The following is a 25,941-nucleotide window of genomic DNA, read 5'->3' as shown; positions in this document are numbered from 1 at the left end:
TTTTTTTGGTAATTAAGTGATTTAAATTTAAAAAAAAGCAAAATATTGGAAGCACAAATATTCAGATTAACAGATGGTAGACGCCTCTCAGCAGTGACAATAATAAAAGACTTTACAATTCTTCTCAAAAAAAAAAAAGACTCAAGACATTGTGATATTGGCATAGGGACAGATAAATAGATCAATGGAACAGAATAGATAATTTAAACATAGATCTTCACATATGTATTTGGGCAACTGATTTTTCAACAAAGCGGCCAAGTAAGTCAATGGTCAAAGGGTAAGCTTTTTAACCAACTGCACTGTACTAACTCGATATCCATATGCAGAAACAATTAACTTCAATGCTTACCTCACACCATACACACAAAGAATTAATTCACATTGAATCATAAACCAAAACATAAATGCTAAAACTGTAAAATTTCTAGGAGAAAACATAAGAGAAAATCTTTACAATCTTAAGGTGAGAAAGATTTCTTACATAGAACACAAAAAGCACAGTTATGAAAGAAACAATTGATAAATTGGACTTTATCAAAATAGAAAATCGTTTTTTGAAAGATCAGTTAAAAAAATTAAGACACAAACCGAAAGAAAATATTCACAAAACAGAAATTTGACAGAAAGAATTGTACCCAGAGTATCTTACAACCCAAGAGCAGTAAGGCAACAACCCAATTTTAAAAACAGTCAAGGAACTTCCCTGATGGTCCAGTGGTTAAGATTCGGAGCTCCTAGTGCAGGAGGACCGGGTTCGATCCCTGGTCAGAGAACTAGGTCCTGCATGCCACAACTAAAGATCCCACGTGTGGCAACGAAGATCCCAAGTGCCACAGCTAAGACCTGGCACAGCCAAATAAATAACTGAATAAATATTAAAAACAAAACAAACCAAAAAAACCAGGCAAAACAGGGAATTCCCTGGTGCTTTCGGCGCTTTCACTGCTGTGGCCTGGTGGTTCAATCCCTGGTCGGGGAACTAAGATCCCAAAAGCCACGTGGCATGACCAAAAAAAAAAAAAGACAGGCAAAACTGTTACTTTTCAAAAGATGATACAAATAGATATAGTAGCGCATGAAAAGATGCTCAACATTATTAACTCACCAGAGAAATGCATCTTGTACATACCATTACACATCCACTGCACTAGATAGACTAAAATTATTATTTTTATTTATTTGGCTGTGCCAGGTCTTAGCTGCAGCCTGCGGGATCTAGTTCCCTGGATCAAACCCAGGTCCCCTGCATTGGGAGCATGGAGTCTTACCCACTGGACCAAAAGGGAAGTCCCTAGACACACTTGAAAAGACTGAGAATTCAAACTGTTGATGAAGATGTGGAACAATGAAATGTCCATGATGGCTGGTGGGAATGTAAAATTGTACAACCAATTTTAGAAATCGTTCGGCAGTATCTTATAAAGTTACATATACACTTACAATGCAAACCAGCCTTTCCATTCTTAGCTATTTACCAGAGATATGAAAACATATATCCACACAAAGATTTGTAAACAAATGTACATATCAGCTTTATTCACAATAGGCAAAAACTGGAAATTACTCAAAGGGCCACAGATGAATGGATAATTGTTGTACGTCCAGTCAATGGACTGCCATTTAGCAACAAGGATGACCTGATGTACTCAACATCGTAGAAATAATCTCAGAAGTGCTACAGTGAGTGGAAAAAAAAAAAAAGCCAGACATAAAAAGTGCTTACTGAATGCTTCCATTTATATGAAACTCTAGGAAAGGCAAATCTGACAGGAATAGAAAGCATATGTGTCATAGGGCTGAGCACGTAAGAGGTGACTGGGAAGGGCTAATGGCTAGAATCTATATGTCAATTATGGTGGTGTTACATGGTGTATAACTTTGTGAAAACTCGTTGAATTTTATGTAAATTATACCTTGATGAAGTTGATCTTTAAAAATTTTTATATGGTTTAGGTCATAAACTTCAATTTTGTGTAGGTCAGTGTACTTAAAAGAAATGCAATAAAATGGTCTTCATGTGACAGTATCAATACAAGGTTGTCTTTTACCTTTCCTTGCATATACTAAGCTTTATAAGGACATCTATGTACCAAACTGTTGAAAGTGCACACTTACTGCTGGGAAAGATGCTCTGCAGAAAGTCCCCATTTCTTCACTTTCTTTAACTTTCCTTCCTTGCCCTCTTACCTTCCTTTCTCCTCGGCCCTTTCCTTAATACCAGTAACAATTTATGTTTGTACTGAGCTTTATAATTACAAAGCACTTTCCAACCTCATTGGATTCTCAGAATAATTTTGGGAGCCTGGTATGGAATTATTTCCTCATTTTTTTTTTTTTTTTTTTTTTTTTTTTTTTTTTGCTGTACGCGGGCCTCTCACCGTTGTGGCCTCTCCCGTTGCGGAGCACAGGCTCCGGACGCGCAGGCTCAGCGGCCATGGCTCACGGGACCAGCCGCTCCGCGGCATGTGGGATCCTCCCGGACCGGGGCACGAACCCGTGTCCCGTGCATCGGCAGGCGGACGCTCAACCACTGCGCCACCAGGGAAGCCCTAACATGGTGCTTTTTCTTTTAATCTTCACACACTTATTTATTGAGCACACACTCATTTCTTTTCTTTTTTTTTTTTGGCCGCGCCGCACCATGCTGAATGCAGGATTTTAGTTCCCTAACCAGGGATTGAACCTGGGCTCCCTGCAGTGGAAGCACGGAGCCCTAACTACTGCACCACCAGGGAGTTCCAAACAGACACTCATTTCTTTGTCTGCCACAAAGAGATAGATAGATATGGTCCCTGCCCTGGAGGAGCTGACATCTAAATTTCCAGTCATATAAGTCACATTTTGTGTGTTACTAGCTAAAAATAAAAAAACCCCTACAAATTATTTGGGTGTGCTAATCACTCTGCCTACTTAACTCCTGAAGGGTCGTGGAGCCAAGCTCCTTGTATGGATAAAGGAACTCTGGCTCCCTAGACAGGGTCTAGTACCCTATGAGCTATACTCTCTTTGAAGTATGAGACACAGGCCCCCACTCCAGCTATAGACCTGCAAACCTTGCCGGCTCCCAGTTCCCAGCACTATAGCTTAAAAACCATATTTCCCCCAACACTCCTTCACCATTTCAGTTTCAGGCACAGGGAATTAACATTTTTGGAGCACCTTCTTTGTGTCAAGTGCTTTTACATACATTGTGTTAATGCTGTAATTTTCACAATTCCATTATGTACAAGTCAATGCTGGAGTCTAAAATAGCTATGTAGTAATGCAAAGAGGACTGGCTTTGGAATCATGAAGACTGAGGTTTCAATTCTGGCTCAGCCACTGACAACTAAAAGTCATTACTAGTTCACTCATTCCTTTCTTCATTTATTCACTGAAATATTTATTGAACTCCTAGTAGATATTCAAGCTCTGTGATAGGAGGTGAAGATTCAAAAGTGAATTAAAACATAATCTTTATTTTCAAGGCCCTTTCATTTGAGGGATGGAATAGGGAGATGAAATTCTTAAACAGATTGTATCAATACAATGATAGATCTTACAGGTTATATTATGAAAACCTTATGACCTTTCACAATCTAAGCCCTGGAGTCTTCATTGGTAAATCAGGAATAATTATACCTCACTTCCAGGCACAGTGGCTGGCACATAAGAGATTAATATTGCAAAGCCCACTATTCCAGGGAAAGCCTTTTGTGTCTCCCTTTTTCCTTTTTGTAAAGTAAAAACAATAAGTGATCTTTTAACAAATTGTATTTGAAGGCTTATAATTCATTTTAAGTAAATACATAACTTTATTACAACAATAACAGGTATGAAAGGAAATTACTGAAAATCTCACCATGCTAGAAAATCAGTTACTTTCATTTGCCAGCCTTGTTTCCCAGTTTTTGTCTATGTAACAAAGCTGTATCTATATATAAATATTTTAGTGTTGTTACATTTGTAATTTTTGGTGACTGTGAAAAATTTAATTGACTGGATTCCTGTAATTTGCTTAACCATTCCCCTACGGTTCCACATGTCTTTCGAGAGGCAGAGTGATTCATTGGAGAGAATGAAAACTTTGAAAACAGAAACATCCTTGGTTTGAAATCCTAGGCAAACCTCTTACTAAGTGACCTTGGGCAAGTTAATTTAACCTTTCTGAAAATGTTTGCCTGTTTAAAGAAGGTGGATTTTAATAGGGATTATACTTTTATTCTGCATTTAGAGGTGATCTGTGCCAAAATTTGGATACTCAAAAAACAAACAAAAAAAACAAACAAACCAAAAACCCCATAATTTTAATATTTGATTATAAATATGTAATGTGATAAACACCTTTTACACATAAAGGTCATTTAACCCTTTATGTTATTTCCTTAGGATAAAGTGTCATAAATGGGATTAGTTGGGTCATAGATTATAAACATTTTTATGGCATTTAGTAACACATCTCAAATTGCTTTTCAAAAGGCTTCCTTCAATTACACAGCTACTAGCATCACACATTGCATCAGCCTTACCTTATGGTTACCAAAGGTATATTATTATGTGGAATCTATGTGTAACTGATTGTTTTAATTTTCTTTCTGTGAAGTTTGAACATTTTTCTCTTTCTGAATAACAGGTCTTGTCTGTAGGAGCGACAGCTCAGGGCCACGTGGGCTGCGGACTGCCCAAGTGGACTACATCTCCCAAAGCGCTCCACGGGAGCGCCGACAGGAAGTGGCCGGAGCATCTCCCGCCTCCACGCCGAAGAGAAGAGGTTCTATCCGGGGCCTTGGCGCTTCTCTTTCCTTTCGCGCCGGTTGCCGCTGCGGAGCGCGGCGGGTCCATGTGCGCAGTGAGGGGCGCTATTCCTGGCCCAGTAGCACCCGAGCTCCGGGTTTGACTGCGTCCGCCCTGCGATGGACCCCAACACCATTATCGAGGCCCTGCGGGGCACCATGGACCCAGCCCTGCGTGAGGCCGCGGAGCGCCAGCTCAATGAAGTAAGGACGCTGGGCTGGCGGCGGCGACGGCGGGCGGGCGGGCGGACTGTGGCAGGCCGAGCCCTCCGGGCCTGGCCAGAGGCGGGGACGGCGTCGCTGAGGGGCCCAACTGGAGCCGTGGGGCGGGGACCTGACGGCGAGTGCCACGCCGGGGCCCTCAGGCTGCTGCGGCGGTGGTGGCGGCGGCGGCCAAGGCAGCCTTTGCGTTGGATCCTGAGCTGGGCCTCTGGCTGCGGTCGAGGCATGAGGAGCCGGCTAGGGCGAGGCGGGCGTGACGGGCTGGACACATGGCTGGTTCGGGTGGCCGGCCGCCCTCTGGCTCATTCCCAGCTCGTTCCTCGCGCCCAGGAGGGGGCGAAAGTCACCGGGAGGTTTTTCAGACGTTTCCGGTAGCAGTCCCGCTGGCGCCGGATTCTGAGGGGCTCCTGGGAATGCAGAGCTAGTCCCACTGGGGGCTGTGCCTGTCAGCTTGTCACTTCCCTGGGCTGATCGGTGACCTGCACAACTTTCTCCTCTCCGACTGAGCTGCTAGGGACAGCTTTCAGAGGCGAGCCCCCGCTTCTTAGGCAGGGTGCGGGGAGTGCGGGATACCCATGGGAGTCTGATTCACTGCTCTTCTACTCTGTTAACGCCTCGGTCGGGGAGGCAGCGCGATTTAGTGCAAGGTGTCAGGTGAAGTGCACCCTTCTGGTTAGAGCTGTACCACTAATTTCTTGACTGACCTTGGGCAAGTCTCTTAACCTTTCGACGCTTAGTTTTCCCATTCATAAAATTAGGCCACAGGGTTTGCTGTGACAGTCAAGGGAGACGATGTAAGACAGAGTGCCTTGAAACGTGCCAAGCTCCATGTCAACTCTCTGAGCGTTGGTTTCTTTTTTACCCATATTTTTGGAGGAGACCACCCTTTGGAAAAGAGCCTTATTATGTGGGTATTTTATTGTACTTTTTTCAGTTTCATTCTTTGTTTCTAAATTTCTGTAACTTATATTTTAGTGAGTATTTTAAAGGCTTCTTTAAAGGATCGCTGTCACTTCCTATGAATTTGCCCACCTTTAGTGACGTTTAGTGTACTTTTTTTTTTTTTTACATAAAGAGAAGTCCCTCGTTAAAATAGAAATTCAGTTAGTTTATGCTCTTCTTAGCTGGTGGGTAAATTATTTAAAAACATTATTTATATTGACTTCCAGGAGTACTGATAATTGAACATCTTCAGTGTACAATGCTGTTTTAGAGATTCCTGGCCTCAAGGAACTCAAATTTTAAGACCGCCCACGGAGTATAGACAAATTAAGTGTAAAATTATTTAAAAATGAAAAGTTAAATCTATTTTATATGTGAATAAGACCATTAGATCTTGCCAAAAATGATGCTGAAATTCTTAGGCTCGAAGACACCTTGGGAGGAGGATAGATTTCTTTTGGATATAAAATAGTTGAAAGAAATTCCCACTTTGAACCATTACTAAACCATAGAGGGAGTTGTGGATTGCTTTTTATTTTGATTTGTTTTGTGATAGACACAGGTTAAGATGAACATTATTTTGTTGATGATGTGCTAATGCATATGTAAACCTAGACACACTAAAAGTTTAGTCATAGTGATTTCTACCATGACTTTGCCCTAAAAGCACATTATTTTGACTAAAATACTTGTGTGTAATTATTAATTTTAAAAATTGTTATTTGAAAAAATTGGTTCCCTTGTAGAAAAATTGGGTAAGTGATACTTTCTGCAAATTAGAAATTCATTTATTCCTCAATCAGGTTATTGAATGTTCAGTTGTATGTACTAACATCTTGTGGTAGAGACCTGGGGTAAGTATTTCACAAGCTAGTTTTTAGAAGATAAATCAAAATAGTATTCAAAGCATTTATTACTTAACCCTTAAGCTGCTGTTAGGGTTTTAAAATACTCTGGAGTAGTGAACACTGCTTATCTTTTCTTTCAAAAAATTTGATATCTGGCCTGTATTTCTGTGATGGTTAAATGTTTACATTTTGCAAATTTCTGTCATTACACCTAGATTTTTTAGTAATTTTCCTAAGACAACTTTTCTATTAATTAGAATATTTATTCTCATTTCTAATCTTGATTCCATTTTAATGAAGTGCTTCCATTTGAATACTTTTTGCTTTGACTTTCTTGTGGCAGAACCTTGATTTAGGAAATAGATCCCAGATAAGTCTTGAAGAAGCTTTACTGTAGTAAGAAGGAGGAAGTTGCATTTTATTTTTGGCAAGCTCTTCTTGCTTTAGATAAAATAGGGTGAACCAATCAGTCCATGATGTCTCATTCAACTGAAGCTACATTTTGGTTCATTTAGCTAAAAGAAAAAGATCATTGCCATTTGAATGGATCTCTTCAGCTAAGTGAAGTAATCACTAACTCTATAAAAATTGTAAATGTTATCCAAGTATTAGAGTGCAGATGGTTTAAAAACAAAACGAAAAGTGCCTTTGTCTCAGCTATTGCACTTAACTGTTCCATCTGCTTGGAACCCCTTTTACTCAGTTGTCTCCCAGAAACTTCTATCACTGTTCAACTGTCTCCGTATCCCTAAGGAGTGGCCTGACTACCATGCTCCCTGTCTCCCTTCACTTGTTTATTTTTCTCTGTGTCACTTATTTATCATATGTATTTTACTTATTGTTTCCGCAGTATAATTTTTGAGTTTCATGAGGTCAGGAATTACTGTGTTTTGTTACTGCAATTCTTTGTTAATGGTAGGCTTTACTGACTTCCTGTTATAATAGAGAACAGTATAGGCTTTAGATGTCTTATACCACCTCCACTTCAAGGATTTTAAGGGTGCTTTTTTTCTTTTTTAATTTTATTTATTTATTTTGTTTATTTTTAGCTGCGTTGGGTCTTCGTTGCTGCGCTCCGGCTTTCTCTAGTTGCGGAGAACGGGAGCTGCTCTTCGTCACTGCACGGTCTTCTCATTGCGGTGGCTTCTCTTGCTGCAGAGCACGGGCTCTAGGCGTACGGCCTTCAGTAGTTGTGGCTTGCGGGCTCTAGAGTGCAGGCTCAGTAGTTGTGGCGCACAGGCTTAGTTGGTCCGCGGCATGTGGTATCTTCCCGGACCAGGGCTGGAACCCGTGTCCCCTGCATTGGCAGGCGGATTCTTAATCACTGTACCACCAGGGAAGTCCCTGTTTATATGTTTTTTATGTTACATATAGATAAAGTTCCATAAGACTGTTAAAGACCACAGTAAGGACACTCTTTTGGCAGATATTTTCAAGATAAATCTGTTTTAGTATTCCCCACTTACTCTGTAGTGTGTTATGAATTTTGATTTTTTTTGAACCTCTGCTGTAATTTGGAACCCATTGTTCTCTCTCATGTCCCAATTTGAAATATGTTTGTATAACAGGCTTTGCCAAGACTGAAGAAAACCATTTTCTTTTTTTTTTTTTTAAACTAAAGATTTCTGCACTAGCTGTGGGGTGTTAAAGTTACTTAACCTCTAACCATCATTTTCCTTATGTTAGTATGGTATGTCATTGTGTTGTGTGGGTTGAGTGAGATGATGAATGTAAAAATTTTAGGAAAGTGTTTGGCAACTACTAAGTTCTCTCCAGATTATTTGAATTACTGTTTAAGTGCCAATTGATTAACCAATCCGACATGCAATACATTTCATTTCCTACCTCAGTCTGCTAACTTTGTAGTTGTTCATCTCAGTGGCAGATGATCAGCACTGATGGAGAAAGAACACAAGTACATATTATTTGGACAGTGAGCTCACTAGTAGATAGCATTATTGCAGCATGAAAATTGGCACTCTTATAAACACAGTGCCTGCCACATTATAGGTTCTCTATAGTAAATGTTTGTTGAGTGCAAAGAGAAATAACTTGAATAATAGAATTTTTTTTGTTTTTCTTTTTAAATATATTTATTTATTTATTTTTGGCTGAGTTGGGTCTTTGTTGCTGCATGCAGGCTTTCTCTAGTTGCGGCGAGCACGGGCTACTTTTCGTTGCGTTCTGCAGGCTTCTCATTGCGGTGGCTTCTCTTGTTGCGGAGCACAGACTCTAGGCACTCGGGCTTCAGTAGTTGTGGCACGTGGGCTTCAGTAGTTGTGGCTCGTGGGCTCTAGAGCGCAGGCTCAGTAGTTGTGGCACATGGGCTTAGTTGCTCCGCGACATGTGGTATCCTCCCGGACCAGGGCTTGAACCCGTGTCCCGTGCATTGGCAGGCGGATTCTTAACCACTGCGCCACCAGGGAAGCCCTTGAATAATGTTAAGAATGTTAAGAATACTCATCTTTGAATTGTTAAAGTAGGTTTGTGTTACAGACATCTGTCACTTCTCATTTAAATTCTATACTATATATTCTAGTATATCTAGAAGTGCAATTTTTAAAAATTTGTTTAGCTAATCTAAAATATGTGCATTTGGTATTCATTCAACATTGTTTCTTATATTCCAGACTATTTGCTCTTGAATACAAAGACTGTCTTTTCCTATCTGTACGCGCGCGCACACACACACTCAGAAATACTTGTTTTTTTCATTTGTAAGATAAAGAAAATAATGTCTGGAGGGTTTTGGCAGATTATTATAACAGAACAATATCGCTGCTCTCTTCCTGCTTTAGCTGCCAGTGTTCTTCAGTGGAAGCCTTTCTATATGCAAACCTTTACTCATGCTGCTCACCCCTCCTGTTAACCTCTTACCTCCTTAAACTGAAGTTTTTCCTAACCATAAATCTCATTTAAATCTCTTTTAAACCCTCAGTTCCTAAGCTTAATTGCTGTAAAATGCTTATGTAGGCAGAAATGCTGCTTTTTCACGTGCTTTATGTGAAAAAAAGTAAGAGGACATAGCTTTGATAAGTTTCTTGATATTTTGTTTATCTTTAAAGTTCACGAACTACCTAAGTCACATCTGCTGTCTTCACAGATGGTTACTATTACAACCGAAAGTGATTATTTATAATTGGTTAATTTGATTTTATTTTATTAAAGGCTTATGAAATGTTTAATCAGTGAAAATCTTAGGTCTGGAAAAGTGCAAAATGATGGCACATTTATAGGACAATTTAGCAAGTCTAGAAATTCAGCAAATATTTATGAGGTTATGGTGTATGTTTTTGGAAGATAGAATAGTTTGTAGTCTGAGCAGGTTAACATTCTTTAATTAGGAATATCATGAAGTAGATCCTGTTGTGAATTTTGGAGAGGGAAAGTTCCTGGATTCTTGGATTGTTAGACAGGAAGTTATTCAGTGACAGAGCATGTTAAAGATCTGAAAGAAAGATAGCACCATATTAATATTTGTAAGAAAACAATTTTCTTTTTCAGAAATAGATGCACGCATTATTTTACTTACTGTTTCTGTCAGTGGCATGTTAACGATGAGCTTGATTTAAAGTGGGCGCTTTTTTTTTTTTTTTGGTTGCTAAGTAATTTATAATTAAGAAGTTTTTTAAAAATTCCTTAGTTGGAAAGCATTACCGCAATTTAATGAAAGGCAGGAGGACACAGTGAAGAGCCTCAGCCTGGTCCCGGTTTTACCACTACACTGCCTTAACCTCACTACTCCTCATATTTCATGTAGGTAAAATAGATACAGTAATTGCCTTTGTCAACTTCTCTAGTAAAGCAGAGGGTAGAAATTCCTTGGCTCTTGAAATTACCTGATTGTATTCATTTTATGTAAACTCTGATGTCATAGTGCCCTTAAGCGCCTCTCTTCCTTATAAATGATGTAAAGTACAGTAACTAATTGAAGGTCTGTTTGGTTACATTACAAAATGGTGAGAATTAATAAAAAGTTACGTCTTAAAGTAAGCTTTAAAAGATATTGAAAAAAAAGATATTGACATTAGGTGATTACATTGGAAAATGTGGGTCTAGAAGGGAAATTGATATTGGAGAAAGCATGACTACAGTCTATCTGGTTCGAGGAGCTGGAAACACCAAGGAGAAAATGTCTAGTAGGCAATTGGGAATGTGGAACTGAAGTTTAGGAGAGAAAGCAGTAATGGAAAAGTGATTTTTCTTCTGCAGGTGAATTGAGAGGAAGGGAGTGTGATCCAGAGGTGTGGGGTGGACTAGAGGGCTGCATACCCTTTGGGCCATGCCCATTTTGGGGACATTGAGAAACATAGGGAAAAGGAGATGGGAGAATTGTGCAGAAAAGCCAAAGGGCGCCAAGAAAAGGAATTTCAAGTAAGAAGATTGGTTGTAGGTTTAGTTTCCTTGTTCCATAAATAAATTTCATAAATTTTCTACCAGTGAACATGAATTCCTTTTGTAATAAGTAAAAAAGCTGTTAGAAAAAGAAAGGGTTGTTGATATTTCTAAATGAGGGAAGTTAAAGCAAAATGAGTTTGGTGGGGGCAGGGGAGGGGAGCTTTAAAAATATTGGCAACCTTGGAGAAAATTTCTGATTACAGGGTTAGTGAGTGAAATGCTAGTAAGGGGGTAGGAATAAGTTTGTAGGTTAAAAAGGTAGTAGGGTCAGGGGAAATTTGTTTATGTGATATGTATGTCTTTCGTTTTCTTTTTCTTTTGTAGTTTGACTTATTTTGGGGAGTAAGGGGAGCTACCTGTGGAGTAGAAGTTTTTCAGACCTATTATTACCTGTTGTAATAATAATTTTCTACTTGTAATTTTTGTTTTTCTTTTATGGTACGCGGGCCTCTCACTGTTGTGGCCTCTCCCGTTGCGGAGTACAGGCTCCAGACGCGCAGGCTCAGTGGCCATGGCTCATGGGCCCAGCCGCTCCGCGGCATGTGGGATCATCCCGGACCGGGGCACGAACCCGCGTCCCCTGCATCGACAGGCGGCCTCTCAACCACTGCGCCACCAGTGAAGCCCTTGTAATGTTTTAATAGTCATCTATCCTAGAATTATATTCTTCATACTGCTTCAGGACCTTATTCTTCCTGCAGCATAGATCTGATCATGTAAAAACTTGCAAAAAAAGTGCACACTTAATGGATCTTGATGTGGTCACAATATACCTATTCATTTTTTAAAGAATAATTTTTATGGATTTATTTATTTTTATTTTTTGCTGCATTGGGTCTCTGTTGCTGCTCGCAGGCTTTCTTTAGTTGTGGCGAGCAGGGGCTACTCTTTGTTGGGGTGCGCGGGCTTTTCATTGCGGTGGCTTCTCTTGTTGCAGAGCACGGGCTCTAGGCACACGGGCTTCAGTAGTTGAAGCTCACAGGCTCAGTAGTTGTGGCTCATGGACTCTAGAGCACAGGCTCAGTATTTGTGGTGCACGGGCTTAGTTTCTCCGTGACATGTGGATCTTCCCAGACCAGGGCTAGAACCCGTGTCCCCTGCATTGGCAAGTGGATTCTTAAGCACTGCGCCACTAGGGAAGTCTCTACCTATTCATTTTTGTCTTCCACTGTTTTCTTTCATTTTTCTAGTAATCTCTTTAACATAACCCATACTTCTTTTCCTTTTAAAAATCTTTTCTCTCCATCTCTGTGGGTTTAAATTCTTTAGGGTCTAACTAAAATACTTACCTGTCAGTCTAATTAGAATTAATTTCCCAACCTACTTTAGAGTGGTGATCTTTTATCTCTGTCGTATCTGGCATGTTGTAAGTACTAGTAAGTGGAGTGGAATTAAAGGAGATGGAGATGGAGCTGGGGCTATTGAAGAATTTTGATGAGGTGGGTTAAGGATGAACGTTGAATTATTTGGCATGATGACAGATCATGAGAAGGTAAGAAGTTGTCTGGAAAGGTAGTTTTGTGTTATGGTGAGCAGCTTTTAAACCTGAGTATTAGCAGTTCTAGCTCTACTTAATGATATATAATGACCCATTTGTTGCTTAATTTCTCCTGGTTCTCTGACTGCTAGAAGCCAGTTACTTTGACTAATAAAAGATTTATTGTAGCATTTTCTCAAGCCTAATCAGTGTTTGCCAAACTTTGTGATAAAAATTGATGCTAGTGATATTTTTACTTAAATTTATTTTTTATAGTGTAAAACATGAAGACCTTTAAATTTATGATAGTTAATAAATATAGTAATAGTTAATATGTGACAGGAATTCTTCTAAATATGTGATAGTTTGCTATATCCAAGAATGCCAGAAAGTTGTTAGAGATTACCCAATGCTTGAAAGAGTTTTTTCCTAACTTGTATAGTTAGTGTGTATCTTTATTTGTCCTGTGTTTTATAATTGTACAGATCCATGGGGGTTTTCTCCCGTTTTTAAACTTTATTGGGGTATAATTTACATATCGTAAACTTTACCTGTTTTAAGTGGAATCAGTGATTTTTGGTAGATAATACTATTACCACAATCCAGTTTTGGAACATTTCCATTATTCCAGTAAGATGCCTCTTTGCAGTTTGTAGTTAATCCCCATCCCAGTCTTAAGTGATTACGAACCTACTTTCTGTCTCAATTTTCTTGAGAACCTGATTTTTAATATTTAGTACTAATTTAAGTCCATTTGTTACCTTCTTAGGGAGAATACAAGGCTACCTGCACTAGGGATTTCAGCTGGATGAGGCCAGTAGATAGATGTCCCAGGTTGAGATTGCTTGTGCTATTCCTGCTGACAGAAATATCCTTTCTTTCTTACCATTAGTCTAGCTCTGTTGTCTGAAAGTAACTTTTTTTTTTTTTTTTGGTCAGTTGTACTTTTTGGGTTTATGCTGGTTTGTTTATGAAGGCATTCAAAGTGACCTAAAATAATAGGGTAATAAACTAAGTGCTTGTTTTCAGTGTTTAGTTTTATTGATTTTTTAAAATAAATTTATTGATTTTAGCCACTTTAGTATCCAGTTCCGTGATTTTTAGTGTATTCACAGTTATGCATCCATCACTACAAACTTTAGAACATTTTTATCACCCCTAAAGGAAACCCCATACCATTAAGCGGTTACTCCTAATTCCACCCTACACCTCCAGTCCTAGGCTACTTTTTTTTTTTTTTTTGCGGTACGCGGGCCTCTCCCGTTGCCGTGGCTCACGGGCCCAGCTGCTCCGCGGCATGTGGGATGTTCCCGGACCGGGGCACGAACCCGTGTCCCCGCATCGGCAGGCGGACTCTCAACCACTGCGCTACCAGGGAAGCCCTCTAGGCTACTTTTTGCTCATAGATTTGCCTATTCTGGACATTTGATATATATGAAATCATACCATCTGTAGTCTTTTGTGACTGGCTTCTTTCACACAGCATAATGTTTTTAAGGTTGACACATGTTGTACCAAGTGTCAGTACTTCATTCCTTTTATTACTGAATAACGTTACATGAATGTATGGATATGCCACATTTTGCTTATCCATTCATCAGTTGATGGACATCTGGGTTGTTTCTACTTTTTTATGAATAATGCTGAGAATGTTCAAGTAAAAGTAGTGTTGTTGGCTTTTTCTTTTAATTGAGGGTTAATTTACATATAACACAGAGCTCAAAAATATGTACAGCTCAGTCAGCTTTTACCTAGGTACCACCATCTAGATTAAGATAGGTAGGTAGGTAGGAAGATAGATAAGATAGATAAAACATTTCCATTGGCCTAGAATTTTCTCTTCAGACTTGTCTTCAGGTTATCATTTTTCTGACTTCTGTTAACTATAACTTGGATTTGCCTGTCGTTAAACTTCACATTAATAGAATCACATAGTATGTGATACAGTCTGGCTTCTTTCTCAACATATTTTTGAGATCTGTATTATTGCTTGATTCTGTAGGTTGGTTTTATTTTTTTAATTTATTGTATAGTATTTCATTGTATGAATTGTACCACAGTTTGTTTATACATTCACTTGTTAATGGACAGGTATTATTGTGAACATAAGCACTTATTTTTCTTGGATATATAAGGGGGAAATTGCTAGGTTGTAAGATAGGTGCATGTCAGATACTGCCAGTTTTCCAAAATGGTTGTACCGTTTTATACGTCTACCAGCACTGTGTTCCATTTTTTCCCCCATCTTGACCAGTGCTTTGGTGTATTGCATATATTGTTTTGTGGTAGGATTGTCTTGTCCACTTGTACTAATTCTTTGTGTGTGTGTGTGTGTGTGTGTGATTCCACACTGCGCGGCTTGTGGGATCTCAGTTCCCCGACCAGGGATTGAACTCGGGCCATGGTAGTGAAAGCTCGGAATCCTAACCACCAGGCCACCAGGGAACTCCCCATTTGTTATGTCTTGATATTTGCCAAAATACTTTCCATGTTTATTCCTTAGAGCTATCCTGTGAAGTAGATTTTGTTATACTGACTTGGTAATTAAGAGTTAGATTTGCTGAATCAAACTTGCTCAAGAGTTAAAAATGTAGGAAGTGACATCACTTATGTTTATAACTGTCTGATTCTAGCAGTTCATTCCAGGAGTTCACAATTTGATGCGGGAGACAAGATACCTACTGTAATTTTTTTTTTTTTTTTTTTTTTTTGGCGGTACGCGGACCTCTCACTGTTGTGGCCTCTCCCGTTGCGGAGCACAGGCTCCGGACGCACAGGCTCAGCGGCCATGCCTCACGGGCCCAGCTGCTCTGCGGCATGTGGGATCTTCCTGGACCAGGGCACGAACCTGTGTCCCCTGCATCAGTAGGCGGACTCTCAACCACTGCGCCACCAGGGAAGCCCCCTACTGTAATATTAATGGCCTAGAAAGTGACATAGTAGTGGTCTTTGTGGGCTCATCGGTCTAAAAATATAAATATGCTTTTTCACTCTGCACAGCCCCTAGGTGATCAGAACTGCTTCCAAAGCCCCTTTTTTTGTTGATTCATTGTTATTCTTTCAATAAATTTGTTGAGTATTTTGAATGTCAAACATATGAGGAACTGGGTATACAGTAAAGTCCTTATTCTCAGTGGAGCTTAAAGTCTAATAGGAGAGGCAGACATAAAACCAGCTACAAATGTTATAATTACAAATATGTAATAAGTATTATGAAGTAAAAATACCTTGGAGCTTATGAGAGTAATAGGGAGCCCTGCTTAGCCCTAATGTGATCAGTGAGGAAATGCTTCTCTAAGGAAATGTTTAAACTGAGACCCAAAGAATGTGAAGCTGTGGACCAGTTAACTCTGGTGGAGCAGTAGAGAGAAGTGTTGTAGGTAGAAAGTCACAGCATGTACAAAGACTCTGCAATGGGGTAATGTGTATTGTTGAAAGGACCTAAAGAAGGCTGCTAAGGTGGGGCAGTGGGGGGTGAAAAGGTTTCTTTATTATTTATTTATTTATGGCTGCCTTGGGTCTTCCTTGTTGTGCGAGGGCTTCTCATTGCATTGGCTTCTCTCGTTGTGGAGCACGGGCTCTAGGCGTGCGGGCTTCAGTAGTTGTGTCTCGCGGGCTCTATAGCACAGGCTCAGTAGTTGTGGTGCATGGGCTTAGTTGCTCCATGGCATGTGGGATCTTCCTGAACCCGGGCTCGAACCCGTGTCCCCTGCATTGGCAGGTGGATTCTTAACTACTGCACCACCAGGGAAGGCCCGAGAAGGTTTCTTTAAATGAGGCTGAAGATATAGGCAGGAGCAAGATAACACAGGGCCTTTTAGGCTTTAGGGGATAGAGTAGAAAATTGTTAAAAGGTTTGGTTAAAGGGGATTAGTTTACAATTTTAAAGATTATTGGCCGCTAAATAGAGAATGATTGGGGGGGCAGATGGCTACATCAAGAGAGATGATAGTCACTTGGACTATGTTGGTGATAATGGGAATGGAGAAAGTGGATATAATAATTATACAAGCATTTTGTATGTAGAATTGATAGGGCCTGATATATTGTATTGGGGTAAAAAAGAGGGAAGTAGTAAAGATGACGTTCAGTTTTCAGACATGAATAACTGTGAGGACGGTGATGACAAGGGTTGGGAGAGGTGGTACAAGGAAGTAGAGTCACAGCTTTTAGGGGAAAAAAATGATTTGAACATAGTAAGTCTGAGAATCCTATGAGACAATGAAGGTAGAGATGTTAAATAGGTCTGTTAGAGTGTCCTGGACTGGAAATGACATATTTGATTTATAGATAGTATTTAAAGACAGGAGTTGGATGAAATCAGCTAGGGAGCAGAAAAGATGGCCTGTGACTGAGTTCTTGCACCACGTTCTTGCATTTGTACATAGAATGAGAAGCAAGCAAAGGAGCCTGAGAAGATACCAGGAAGAGTGGTGTATGAACTATGTAGGTGGAAGGGTGTTTCATGAAAGTGATAATGGTTAACTGTGTTCAGATCTATTTGGAGTACTGGAAAGGGTAAATTCCTCCTTTTCATCTAACTGCTCCTGTCCAGGTCTTAAATTTAAGCATTACTTCTGGGTTAGGAGATTCTACTTTTGATTCTTCCATAGTGTTTTCTGTTTCTTCCATTATACTTTATGGCAGTTACCTGTTTGTCTTGTTTTCCTTCACTGTTAAGTTTCCATGAGGTCATGGAGACTCATTGTCTCGTTCAACCTTGTATTTTCAGCTCCTAGCATAGTGTTTTGCACCAAGAACACCTAAATAAATAATTTTTGGAGTGACTGAATGAGCAAAGTATCACTCTGGGTCTAATGTGAAAGACATTTTTTTATATTCAAAGGGAAACTTTTCTGTTTCTAAGAATGTGTTTGTAGAATGCATGAGAGAGTAGCATTGACATATATACACTACCAAATGTAAAATGGATGGCTAGTGGGAAGCTGCTGAGTAGCACAGGGAGATCAACTCGATGCTTTGTGATGACCTAGAGGGATGGGATAGGGAGGGTGGGAGGGAGGCTTAAGAGGGATGAGGGGATATGGGAATATATGTATACATATAGCTGATTCACTTTGTTGTACAACAGAAACTAATACAACATTGTAAAGCATTTATACTCCAATAAAGATATGAAAAAAAAAGTCTGTAAGGAAGAAACTAAAATAAAAATCACTAGTGTCCATGCGAACACATGCAGAAAAATACTAAAACTTGGGCTGGAAGGAGGAGATAACATTATAGGAAATGGTTATATTGGAGGAGAGGGAATGAGAACACATGAGAAGAGATTTCAGTTCTTTATTAATAAATCAAAATCAAATATGGCAAATTTAGGAATTATTAAATAACTTTTATACTATTAATGAAAGTAACCCAGGATCATAGCATAAAATTTGGATAATAGAAAATAACATATACAATAGTTCCTCTATAATCTTACCATCCCAGACAACTTATTAGCATTTTTGGTGTATTTCCTTGTTTTCTGTATATGTTGCATTGTATATTCATGTAAATATATTTGCTAAATTATCGTATAGTTTGTATCCTACTTTTATTGTATGTTCAAAGCTCTTCATTTAAATTTCCTATTGAAATGTGCATATAGAAAAGTGATCATGATTAGTTTTCACAAACTGGACACACTTTTATAAAACAGACGTGTTAAGAAATAAAACGTCGGGCTTCCCTGGTGGCGCAGTGGTTAAGAATCTGCCTGCCAACACAGGGGACATGGTGAGTTCAAGCCCTGGTCTGGGAAGATCCCACATGCCTCGGAGCAACTAAGCCTGTGCGCCACATCTACTGAGCCTATGCTCTAGAGCCCGTGCTCCGCAACAAGAGAAGCCACTGCAATGAGAAGCCCATGCACCGCAACGCAGAGTAGCCCCTGCTTGCCACAACTAGAGAAAGCCCGTGCGCAGCAACAAAGACCCAACGCAGCCCCCCCCGCAAAATAATAATTAAATAAATAAATGATTTTTTTTAAAAAGAAAGAAACGTTATTAGCACCTTGGAAACCGCCCCTCAGGCTGTTAATTTTTACTTATTTAATTTTTGTCTAGCCACTTCATAGAATGTCTCTGGAGAAATTATTACTGAATTGAGGAAATAGGTATCACAAAAGACACCGTTTTTGAGCTGCTGCCACCAGTGTAGGTCAGAAGTGCAATGGTACACAGGCAAATGCAAACATACAGAAGTTTTAGGAGTTAGGTTACTGAATTTTTTGAGTTCCTTATATGTGAGTGATAGGAAATAAGGCTGGAATCAACTTGTGGAGGAGAGCCTTTTGTGCCAGCCAAGCAGTGAAATAGAGTACTGAGAATATTTATTTGCAGAAATTTAAAATGTATTTTTTTATTTGTAGGCACACAAGTCTCTGAATTTTGTTTCAACACTGCTTCAGATTACTATGTCGGAACAACTGGATTTACCTGTGAGACAGGCAGGCAAGTTTCCTGAATTATTTTCTTGGATATATGTAAATAATATCATTTCAAAGGTTCATAGTTGAGTAGCAGAAGTATCCTGGGATGGCCCTTCAGTGATTTTCTTCACTGAAAATTGGTTTGCTCCCTTGTGTTTACTACAAACTGCCACAAGTGCCTTGATACCTGGTGACAGAATTTAAAGGAATGTGATATTTCACTGAATTAAAAAAGAAGCTAGAAGGAGAAATTGATGGGGTTTATTGAAAGAGTCTCCATATTCCCTGTTTTCTTCCATGATGGATGATTCTAAGATACAAACCTCCAGCTGTTTGCTTTTACTATTTTATTTTAACCATTTAAAAGGTACTGTTTCTTAGTTCCAGTTTCAACAAAATATTGAGTAATTCCCTCAGTATCAGAGTCTATGAAAATGTGGCATACTGCTCCTGATATCATCTGTTAGTCTGCAGAATAATGGAATTGACCTCTTCAATGCTTGTTGTTTAATTTATTTGCAGATGTATTTCTTATAGGAAATATAAAGTGCCAATAACCTTACTATTCTAGAAAAACCAGTTATATTCTGGGGTTATTTCTTGCTGTTCTTTTTCCCTACACCAGTTTTATTAAAAGAATTTTTTTTGCTTACGATATTTAATGTATAGTAAGCACATTCCTTTTCTCTACATAGTGTTTATCTTAAAAGTTATGTTTTAATGGCTAAATAATTTACAATAATGTGCCATATGCAGTGAACCATTTCTCAGTTGTTGGAATTTAATCTCAGGTCTGTTTGATTAACAATTGTATATTCCCAGTGCCTAAGGTATTGCCTGACACACTGCAGGTACTCAGTAAATGAATGAATCAATGTAAGTTGTTTATGATTTTTTTAAATTGGTATATAAGTAGCACAAAAATGGGACATTTTTTGTGCCTATAAAATACAGTAATTTTGCTGAACCCTGGTCAGCAGTAAATCTTTAAAAAAATTTTCTAGTTAAATAGGAAAAGGTCGCTTTGTTTATTTTAACTGTCAGTTCTTTTTTACTAATGAAGTTAACATTTTCCCATTTAGTTATTTTTTTAGATAAGAATCTTTGCCTTTAAATCTCAAAATTTTACTAAGATGTTGAAAGCATTTGGCATTTAGGAGGGACCTTAACACATTAGAAACTTGATTATGTGTATTAGCAAAATTAAATTCTAGAAAGTTGTTTATTAGTATGTACAAAACCAGAAGCAACCAAACTATGAAATTGGTCCTAATTTTCAAAATATAATCATTACTTTAAAATTTATTACATCCTTGTAATAATTGAATGATATTTTGTAGTACATGGTATATGGTGGTTTTATCTGCTAGACTTTGAAAGATGCATTCATTCTGTCTTTGTAGTAGAACTCAAGCATTCTGGATGGAGTAGACTGTGAATCACGAGGTTCTTTCAGTGCAGTTCTCACCTGTTTATGTGTTTTGTTCAAGCAAACACTTAAAAATACTGAATTAAAAGTGTACAAATAAGTATATATATTCACTTCCTTTGTGCATTTTGTTGGAAAGAAATACTCAGAGGTTATATCTGGAAGACATAGGGGCTATATCAAGTCTTAATTTTTATCTTTGTTCTGTTTTGGAACTAAAGAATAAAATAGTATTAATCTGAAATATGTCAGTCCCACATGCTGAATCAGTGTTCTTGACTGTAGATGTAGGTTATCTTAAAGCTTTTGTTGAAGGATATTTTAATATGTAGTTGTAATCTTTTTTGAAATGCTGTAAGATGGGGTATTATTTTAATTTCCAAGATAAACCAAAGTAGAATATAAAAATCATATTTGTATCAGTTATCCTTGTTTGAATAGGTACAAGACTCCAGGTAAGTGTTAATTACTAATCAGAGAAGAATCAGTGTTTTGCAGAATTTAGAAATTAATTTTGAATAATTTCCCTTTCCTATACATTCTGTACATTTGTGTTCGAGGATTCTCTTTCTCTCTCATTTGGGTGGAGGGGTCAGGACAAAAAGCATTATTACCAAGCTAGTTCAGTTAGAGTTAACTAGCAATGTGCAGGCTAGCAGTATGATAACTGACAGAAGGAGCTAGCAATGTGCAAGGTGGCAGTATGATAACTGACAGAAGGTAGTAGTCTGTAATTTTTGAACATAGCGAATTCTCCCATAAAATAACACGAATTTGAATTGGTATGATTGTGGTGTATGATTGAAATACTTAAATTTATTGACTGAGAATCTTTATATACTCTAATTTTTCTATGATTAAAAATAACAACCTGTGTGTGTGTTAGTCACTTTGAGCTGCTCTAACAGAATACCATAGATAGACTGGATGGCTTATAAACAACAAATTTATTTATCACAGTTCTGGAGGCTGAGAAGTCCAGAATTAAGGCACTGGCAGATTTGGTCTCCGAGGACCTACTTTCTGGTTCATAGACCCTCGCATGTAGAAGAGGAAGAAGCTCTCTAGGGTCTCTTATAAGGGCATTAATCCCATTCGTGAGGGCAGAGCCCTCATTAGCTGATCACCCTACTAAAGCCCTCATCCCCTCATCACATTGGGGGTTAGGGTTTCTGGTTGGGGGTTAGGGTTATACATTCAGTCTGTATAACAGAGTTATTAATTATAGAAACTTGGTATATGTATGTGGTTTTGTTTTTAGAGGCTTCATTTAGAAAGCGGATTTGGTAAAACAGCTTTCCTACAGAAAACAGGGATGAAAAGTGTTGTGTATAAACGTGTTGTAAAAACAATTTTGTTTGTAGTTTGCAGAGTTCTCTTAGACTGTATGTTTAATAATAACTTCGTGGGTGATTACTGTAGCTGAGCATTAAACTTGTGTTTTATCAACTTTTAAAATTATAGAGTATAGTATTTTGATTTTAAAAGGTTAGCTTTCCTAGCAATGTTTGGTCTGACAGAAATAAATTGAGGTGTAGACACAGGGATATTTACAGTGCTTTCACTTTCTTTTGTCAAATTGATCTATATTTTAGGTGTTATCTATTTGAAAAATATGATAACACAGTATTGGCCTGATCGGGAAACGGCACCAGGGGATATATCCCCTTATACTATTCCAGAAGAAGATCGACATTGTATTCGAGAAAATATTGTAGAAGCCATTATCCACTCTCCTGAGCTCATCAGGTATGTATATGTTTTAAACTTAACCTTTGTTGCAGATATATAATTTGCGGGCTTTGGAGGGATGCAGAAGAGGGGATCTTTTCAGAACATAAAAATCTGTCATTTTTTGTGGCACAAAACTTAACAAATGCAGTTACAGGGGAATTCTTTTTTGTTTTATTTTCTTGCTACAGTTTATATTTATTAAAAACCAAAACTTCATGTAAAACTTGTGAAACATACTATGATCAGATGAAAGAGGGTATAGAAAGTTATAGAATACTGTCATATACTTTATATTGTATAGTCTTTTGATATTTGAAAGCTCGTTGTGTATGATTTTGTAGAATTTTTTTTAACATCTTTATTGGAGTATAATTGCTTTACAGTGGTGTGTTAGTTTCTGCTTTATGACAAAGTCACTCAGCTATATGTATACATATATCCCCATATCTCCTCCCTCTTGCGTCTCCCTCCCACCCTCCCTATCCCACACCTCTAGGTGGTCAGAAAGCACCAAGCTGATCTCCCTGTGCTATGCGGCTGCTTCCCACTAGCTTACATTTGGTAGTATATATAAGTCCATGCCACTCTCTCACTTTGTCCCAGCTTACCCTTCCCTCTCCCTGTGTCCTCAAGTCCATTCTCTATATCTGCGTCTTTGTTCCTGTCCTGACCCTTGATTTTGTAGATTTTTTTTTTTTTTTTTTTGCGATACGCGGGCCTCTCACTGTGTGGCCTCTCCCATTGCAGAGCACAGGCTCCGAACGCACAGGCTCAGCGGCCATGGCTCACGGGCCCAGCCGCTCTGCGGCATGTGGGATCTTCCCGGACTGGGGCACGAACCCGTGTCCCCTGCATCAGCAGGCGGACTCTCAACCACTGTGCCACCAGGGAAGCCCGATTTTGTAGAATTTTTAATGAGAATAGTTGATGTTCTAAATGAAACCTGTCAGTTGATGATGGGGATGAAAAATAAAAATAAAATCACTTGCATTTGTAACATTGTTGGGTTTCTTTTGAGTCAGTAGTAACAGTTTTTGCTTAGTGACTTACTTATTTTTGTCTAAACAGCCTTTTTCTTTATGTGAGTTAACAAAACTTGAGGTAGCATTTCTTCCTCCTTATTGTTTATTTTTGACTTTTAGGGTACAGCTTACTACATGCATTCATCATATCATTAAGCATGATTATCCGAGTCGCTGGACTGCCATTGTGGACAAAATTGGCTTTTACCTTCAGTCTGATAACAGTGCATGTTGGCTAGGAATTCTTCTTTGCCTCTATCAGCTTGTGAAAAATTATGAGTAAGTATCTCTCTCAATTCCTGTAGAGTTTTGAGAAGTAGAAAAGGCTTGGGAAATTTAAGCTAATTGGTTTGAACATCTTGAAATTTCATTTGGTATATATACTAAAGTTAGTGAATTACATGTTGATTTTAATTGTGTCTTCCTTTTGAAATAGCATTCTTGTTTTAATTCTGCAGTCTCTTCTGTTGATTCAACTATGAAACGCCTTGTGCCCTTTTTTCTTAATCATGATCTGTTTCCCTGTTCAAAACCCAGGTTATCCCTAACTTCTCAATATAGGCTCCTCAATTTGTGGTGATAAAAGGCCTAAAGATAAGGTTTTAAGATGTGAAGGGGGTCAAAGTACGTTGATCATTAGAGCTCTTTATTCTGCCTTTCTTTGAATTTTTATCTTAATTTGGGTTCTTGTGAAGTTTCAAGAACCTACCTCTAATTTTTTAAGAAGAATATGTTGGAATTTCATATGATCATTTTTAATCATTGTGTTTGAGGGATTCAGTCATCTGCTTCAGTGTTGGCATACTTGAGCAAATTATAGTTCATGTAAGTAATTGGTATCAGTAAGAAAGATTTAGGGATCATTTTAGACCTGGGCTTAAGGATCAGAAAAAAATCTAACCTTGGAAGTTGAGGTATAGCACTAAAAGTAGTAAGCCAAATGTTGCAGAGATTTTAAGTGTGTGGTGAAAGTAATGAAATTGGTAGGCACTTGAAAGTTTTGATATTAGCAAATTATGAGGAAGGAACACTTACACCATGATGGTGGCTTTATTTCCAGCCCTAACAGCTACACAGATGCCATTGTGAGCCCTCTAATTCTGGGACTTGTAGTTAGCCTCCAATACCCTTTTTGGGTCCCAACTCAAAGTAGCTGATGAACTGCTGCTTTTGTTCTGAGCAGGAGAGAAATAAACCATTTACAGCATTGGTACTGGTGTTTTTTTGTGTTCCCACCAGCTACCCATCTTCCTGCTAAGGAATGTTCCAGCTGTTGCTCCAACCTCTGTCAGAGTGCCAGTTGTAGTTCTGGTAAGTGAGTGACTAAACTGAGAGAGAATAACAGTAATAAGCTGTCATTGTCATGGAGGAGGTTTGTCTCTCCTGTCCTTAATCTTAGCAGGAGAGAGTATGACAGGGATTTTTAAAATGGGAGACATAGGCTACTACAGTGTTGGAATTACAGTTCATTTTCAGCTAGTGTTCGATTGTGGAGCACAGTGTGTTCACAAGGGATCTGTGTGGACTGAAGCAGTTCTAAGAAAATTCATGGAGAAATTGGAAGTTGTCATGGCCTTCAGGAGCATAGATCCTCAGGAAATGCTTGTCAGGTGAAGGAGCATAGAAGGAACATTTGAAGAGGAATGCATCTCACACCACATGGAATAGTATGAGCAAATAAAGAAAGGTACAGAGGTGGAAATGTGACACTGTCTTTAGTGGGTAGTGAGGAGACCACTAAATGGTATGGATAACTTCTGTTGAAATCGGGGATCATTTTGTCTTCTTTTTTTTTTTGGTGGTAGAGGGGGATCATTTTTAATTGGTAAATTGGGACTGTGTTAAAAGAGGGTTTTGAATGCCATGATGGGGGATTTGTATGTGATCTTTTACATGATGAACCGTTGACTTTTTTTTAACAGAACAGCTAGTATTTGAGGATTCCTGTGAGTATGGTTCACCAATTTGACACACTGCAGCCTTGTGGTAGTAGACTTTTATTGGTGGGAGGAGGTGAGCTCCACATCCTACTCCTCCACCATCTTGATCACTCCCTAGGCTTTTATTAGTGTCACATTTTCACGCTTTCAGGAACTTTCAGGTCGTGTGAAATAATATGTTTCCTTAAGTAAATTACTTTCATACCCATTAGTTTGGATATGGTACCACCCAACTTCCAGTCCACTACTCAGTGTAGAGAAGGAGGTAGGAGAGAATAATATCTAACATGGAATGGGTATTCAAGCCCTCTTAATGTGGGTGATCACCTGGGTTGGATAATGGAGAGAGGTGCATAATATAATATAGTCCTCACCTTTATTGTTAAAAGATAATATTGTCAGTAATTAATATAGTTTGTCTAATCAGATTGGAGAGTGCAAATGGCTTCCTTTTGTAAATTGTTATTGCTTTATTGACTCAAAGAAATGTACAGGTAACCTTTTAAAATGTATGCTAAGTGTAATTTCTCAGCACATTAAATAATATTTAGAAGTCTGTCAGTTAATTGTTTAATAAGCTCAGTCATTATTAGCGTGACCATTTCTCTTGGTGTTTTTTATTCTTGGCAATTTACTTTGCTTCTCATTTCTCCCAGTAGGAAAAAACAATCCAGTCTTTTAAGAGTGTCTACCTTTTAAAACTGTGCTAAGATACTCC

General features: G+C 38.6%; 1 protein-coding gene across 3 annotated transcripts in view; it reads left to right on the top strand.

Moving 5' to 3' along the window:
- Positions 1-4,756: 4,756 nt before the first annotated feature.
- The window catches only part of IPO7 (importin 7), a 48,003-nt gene continuing 26,818 nt past the window's right edge, over positions 4,757-25,941 (top strand). Inside the window, exons 1-4 of one of the 3 annotated variants that reach the window (XM_060159691.1) lie at positions 4,757-4,979; positions 19,039-19,120; positions 22,123-22,276; positions 23,404-23,562. In XM_060159691.1, coding sequence (XP_060015674.1) covers positions 4,896-4,979; positions 19,039-19,120; positions 22,123-22,276; positions 23,404-23,562 — 479 coding nt within the window. In that variant the 5' untranslated portion in view covers positions 4,757-4,895. Of the gene's footprint in view, positions 4,980-19,038; positions 19,121-22,122; positions 22,277-23,403; positions 23,563-25,941 lie in introns of those variants that run through there. The other 2 variants (XM_060159690.1, XM_060159692.1) reach the window with 2 other exon arrangements.

This window comes from Lagenorhynchus albirostris, chromosome 9 (assembly GCF_949774975.1).
Source record: "Lagenorhynchus albirostris chromosome 9, mLagAlb1.1, whole genome shotgun sequence".
Taxonomy (NCBI): domain Eukaryota; kingdom Metazoa; phylum Chordata; class Mammalia; order Artiodactyla; family Delphinidae; genus Lagenorhynchus; species Lagenorhynchus albirostris.
This window is presented reverse-complemented; position numbering and strand designations above follow the sequence as displayed.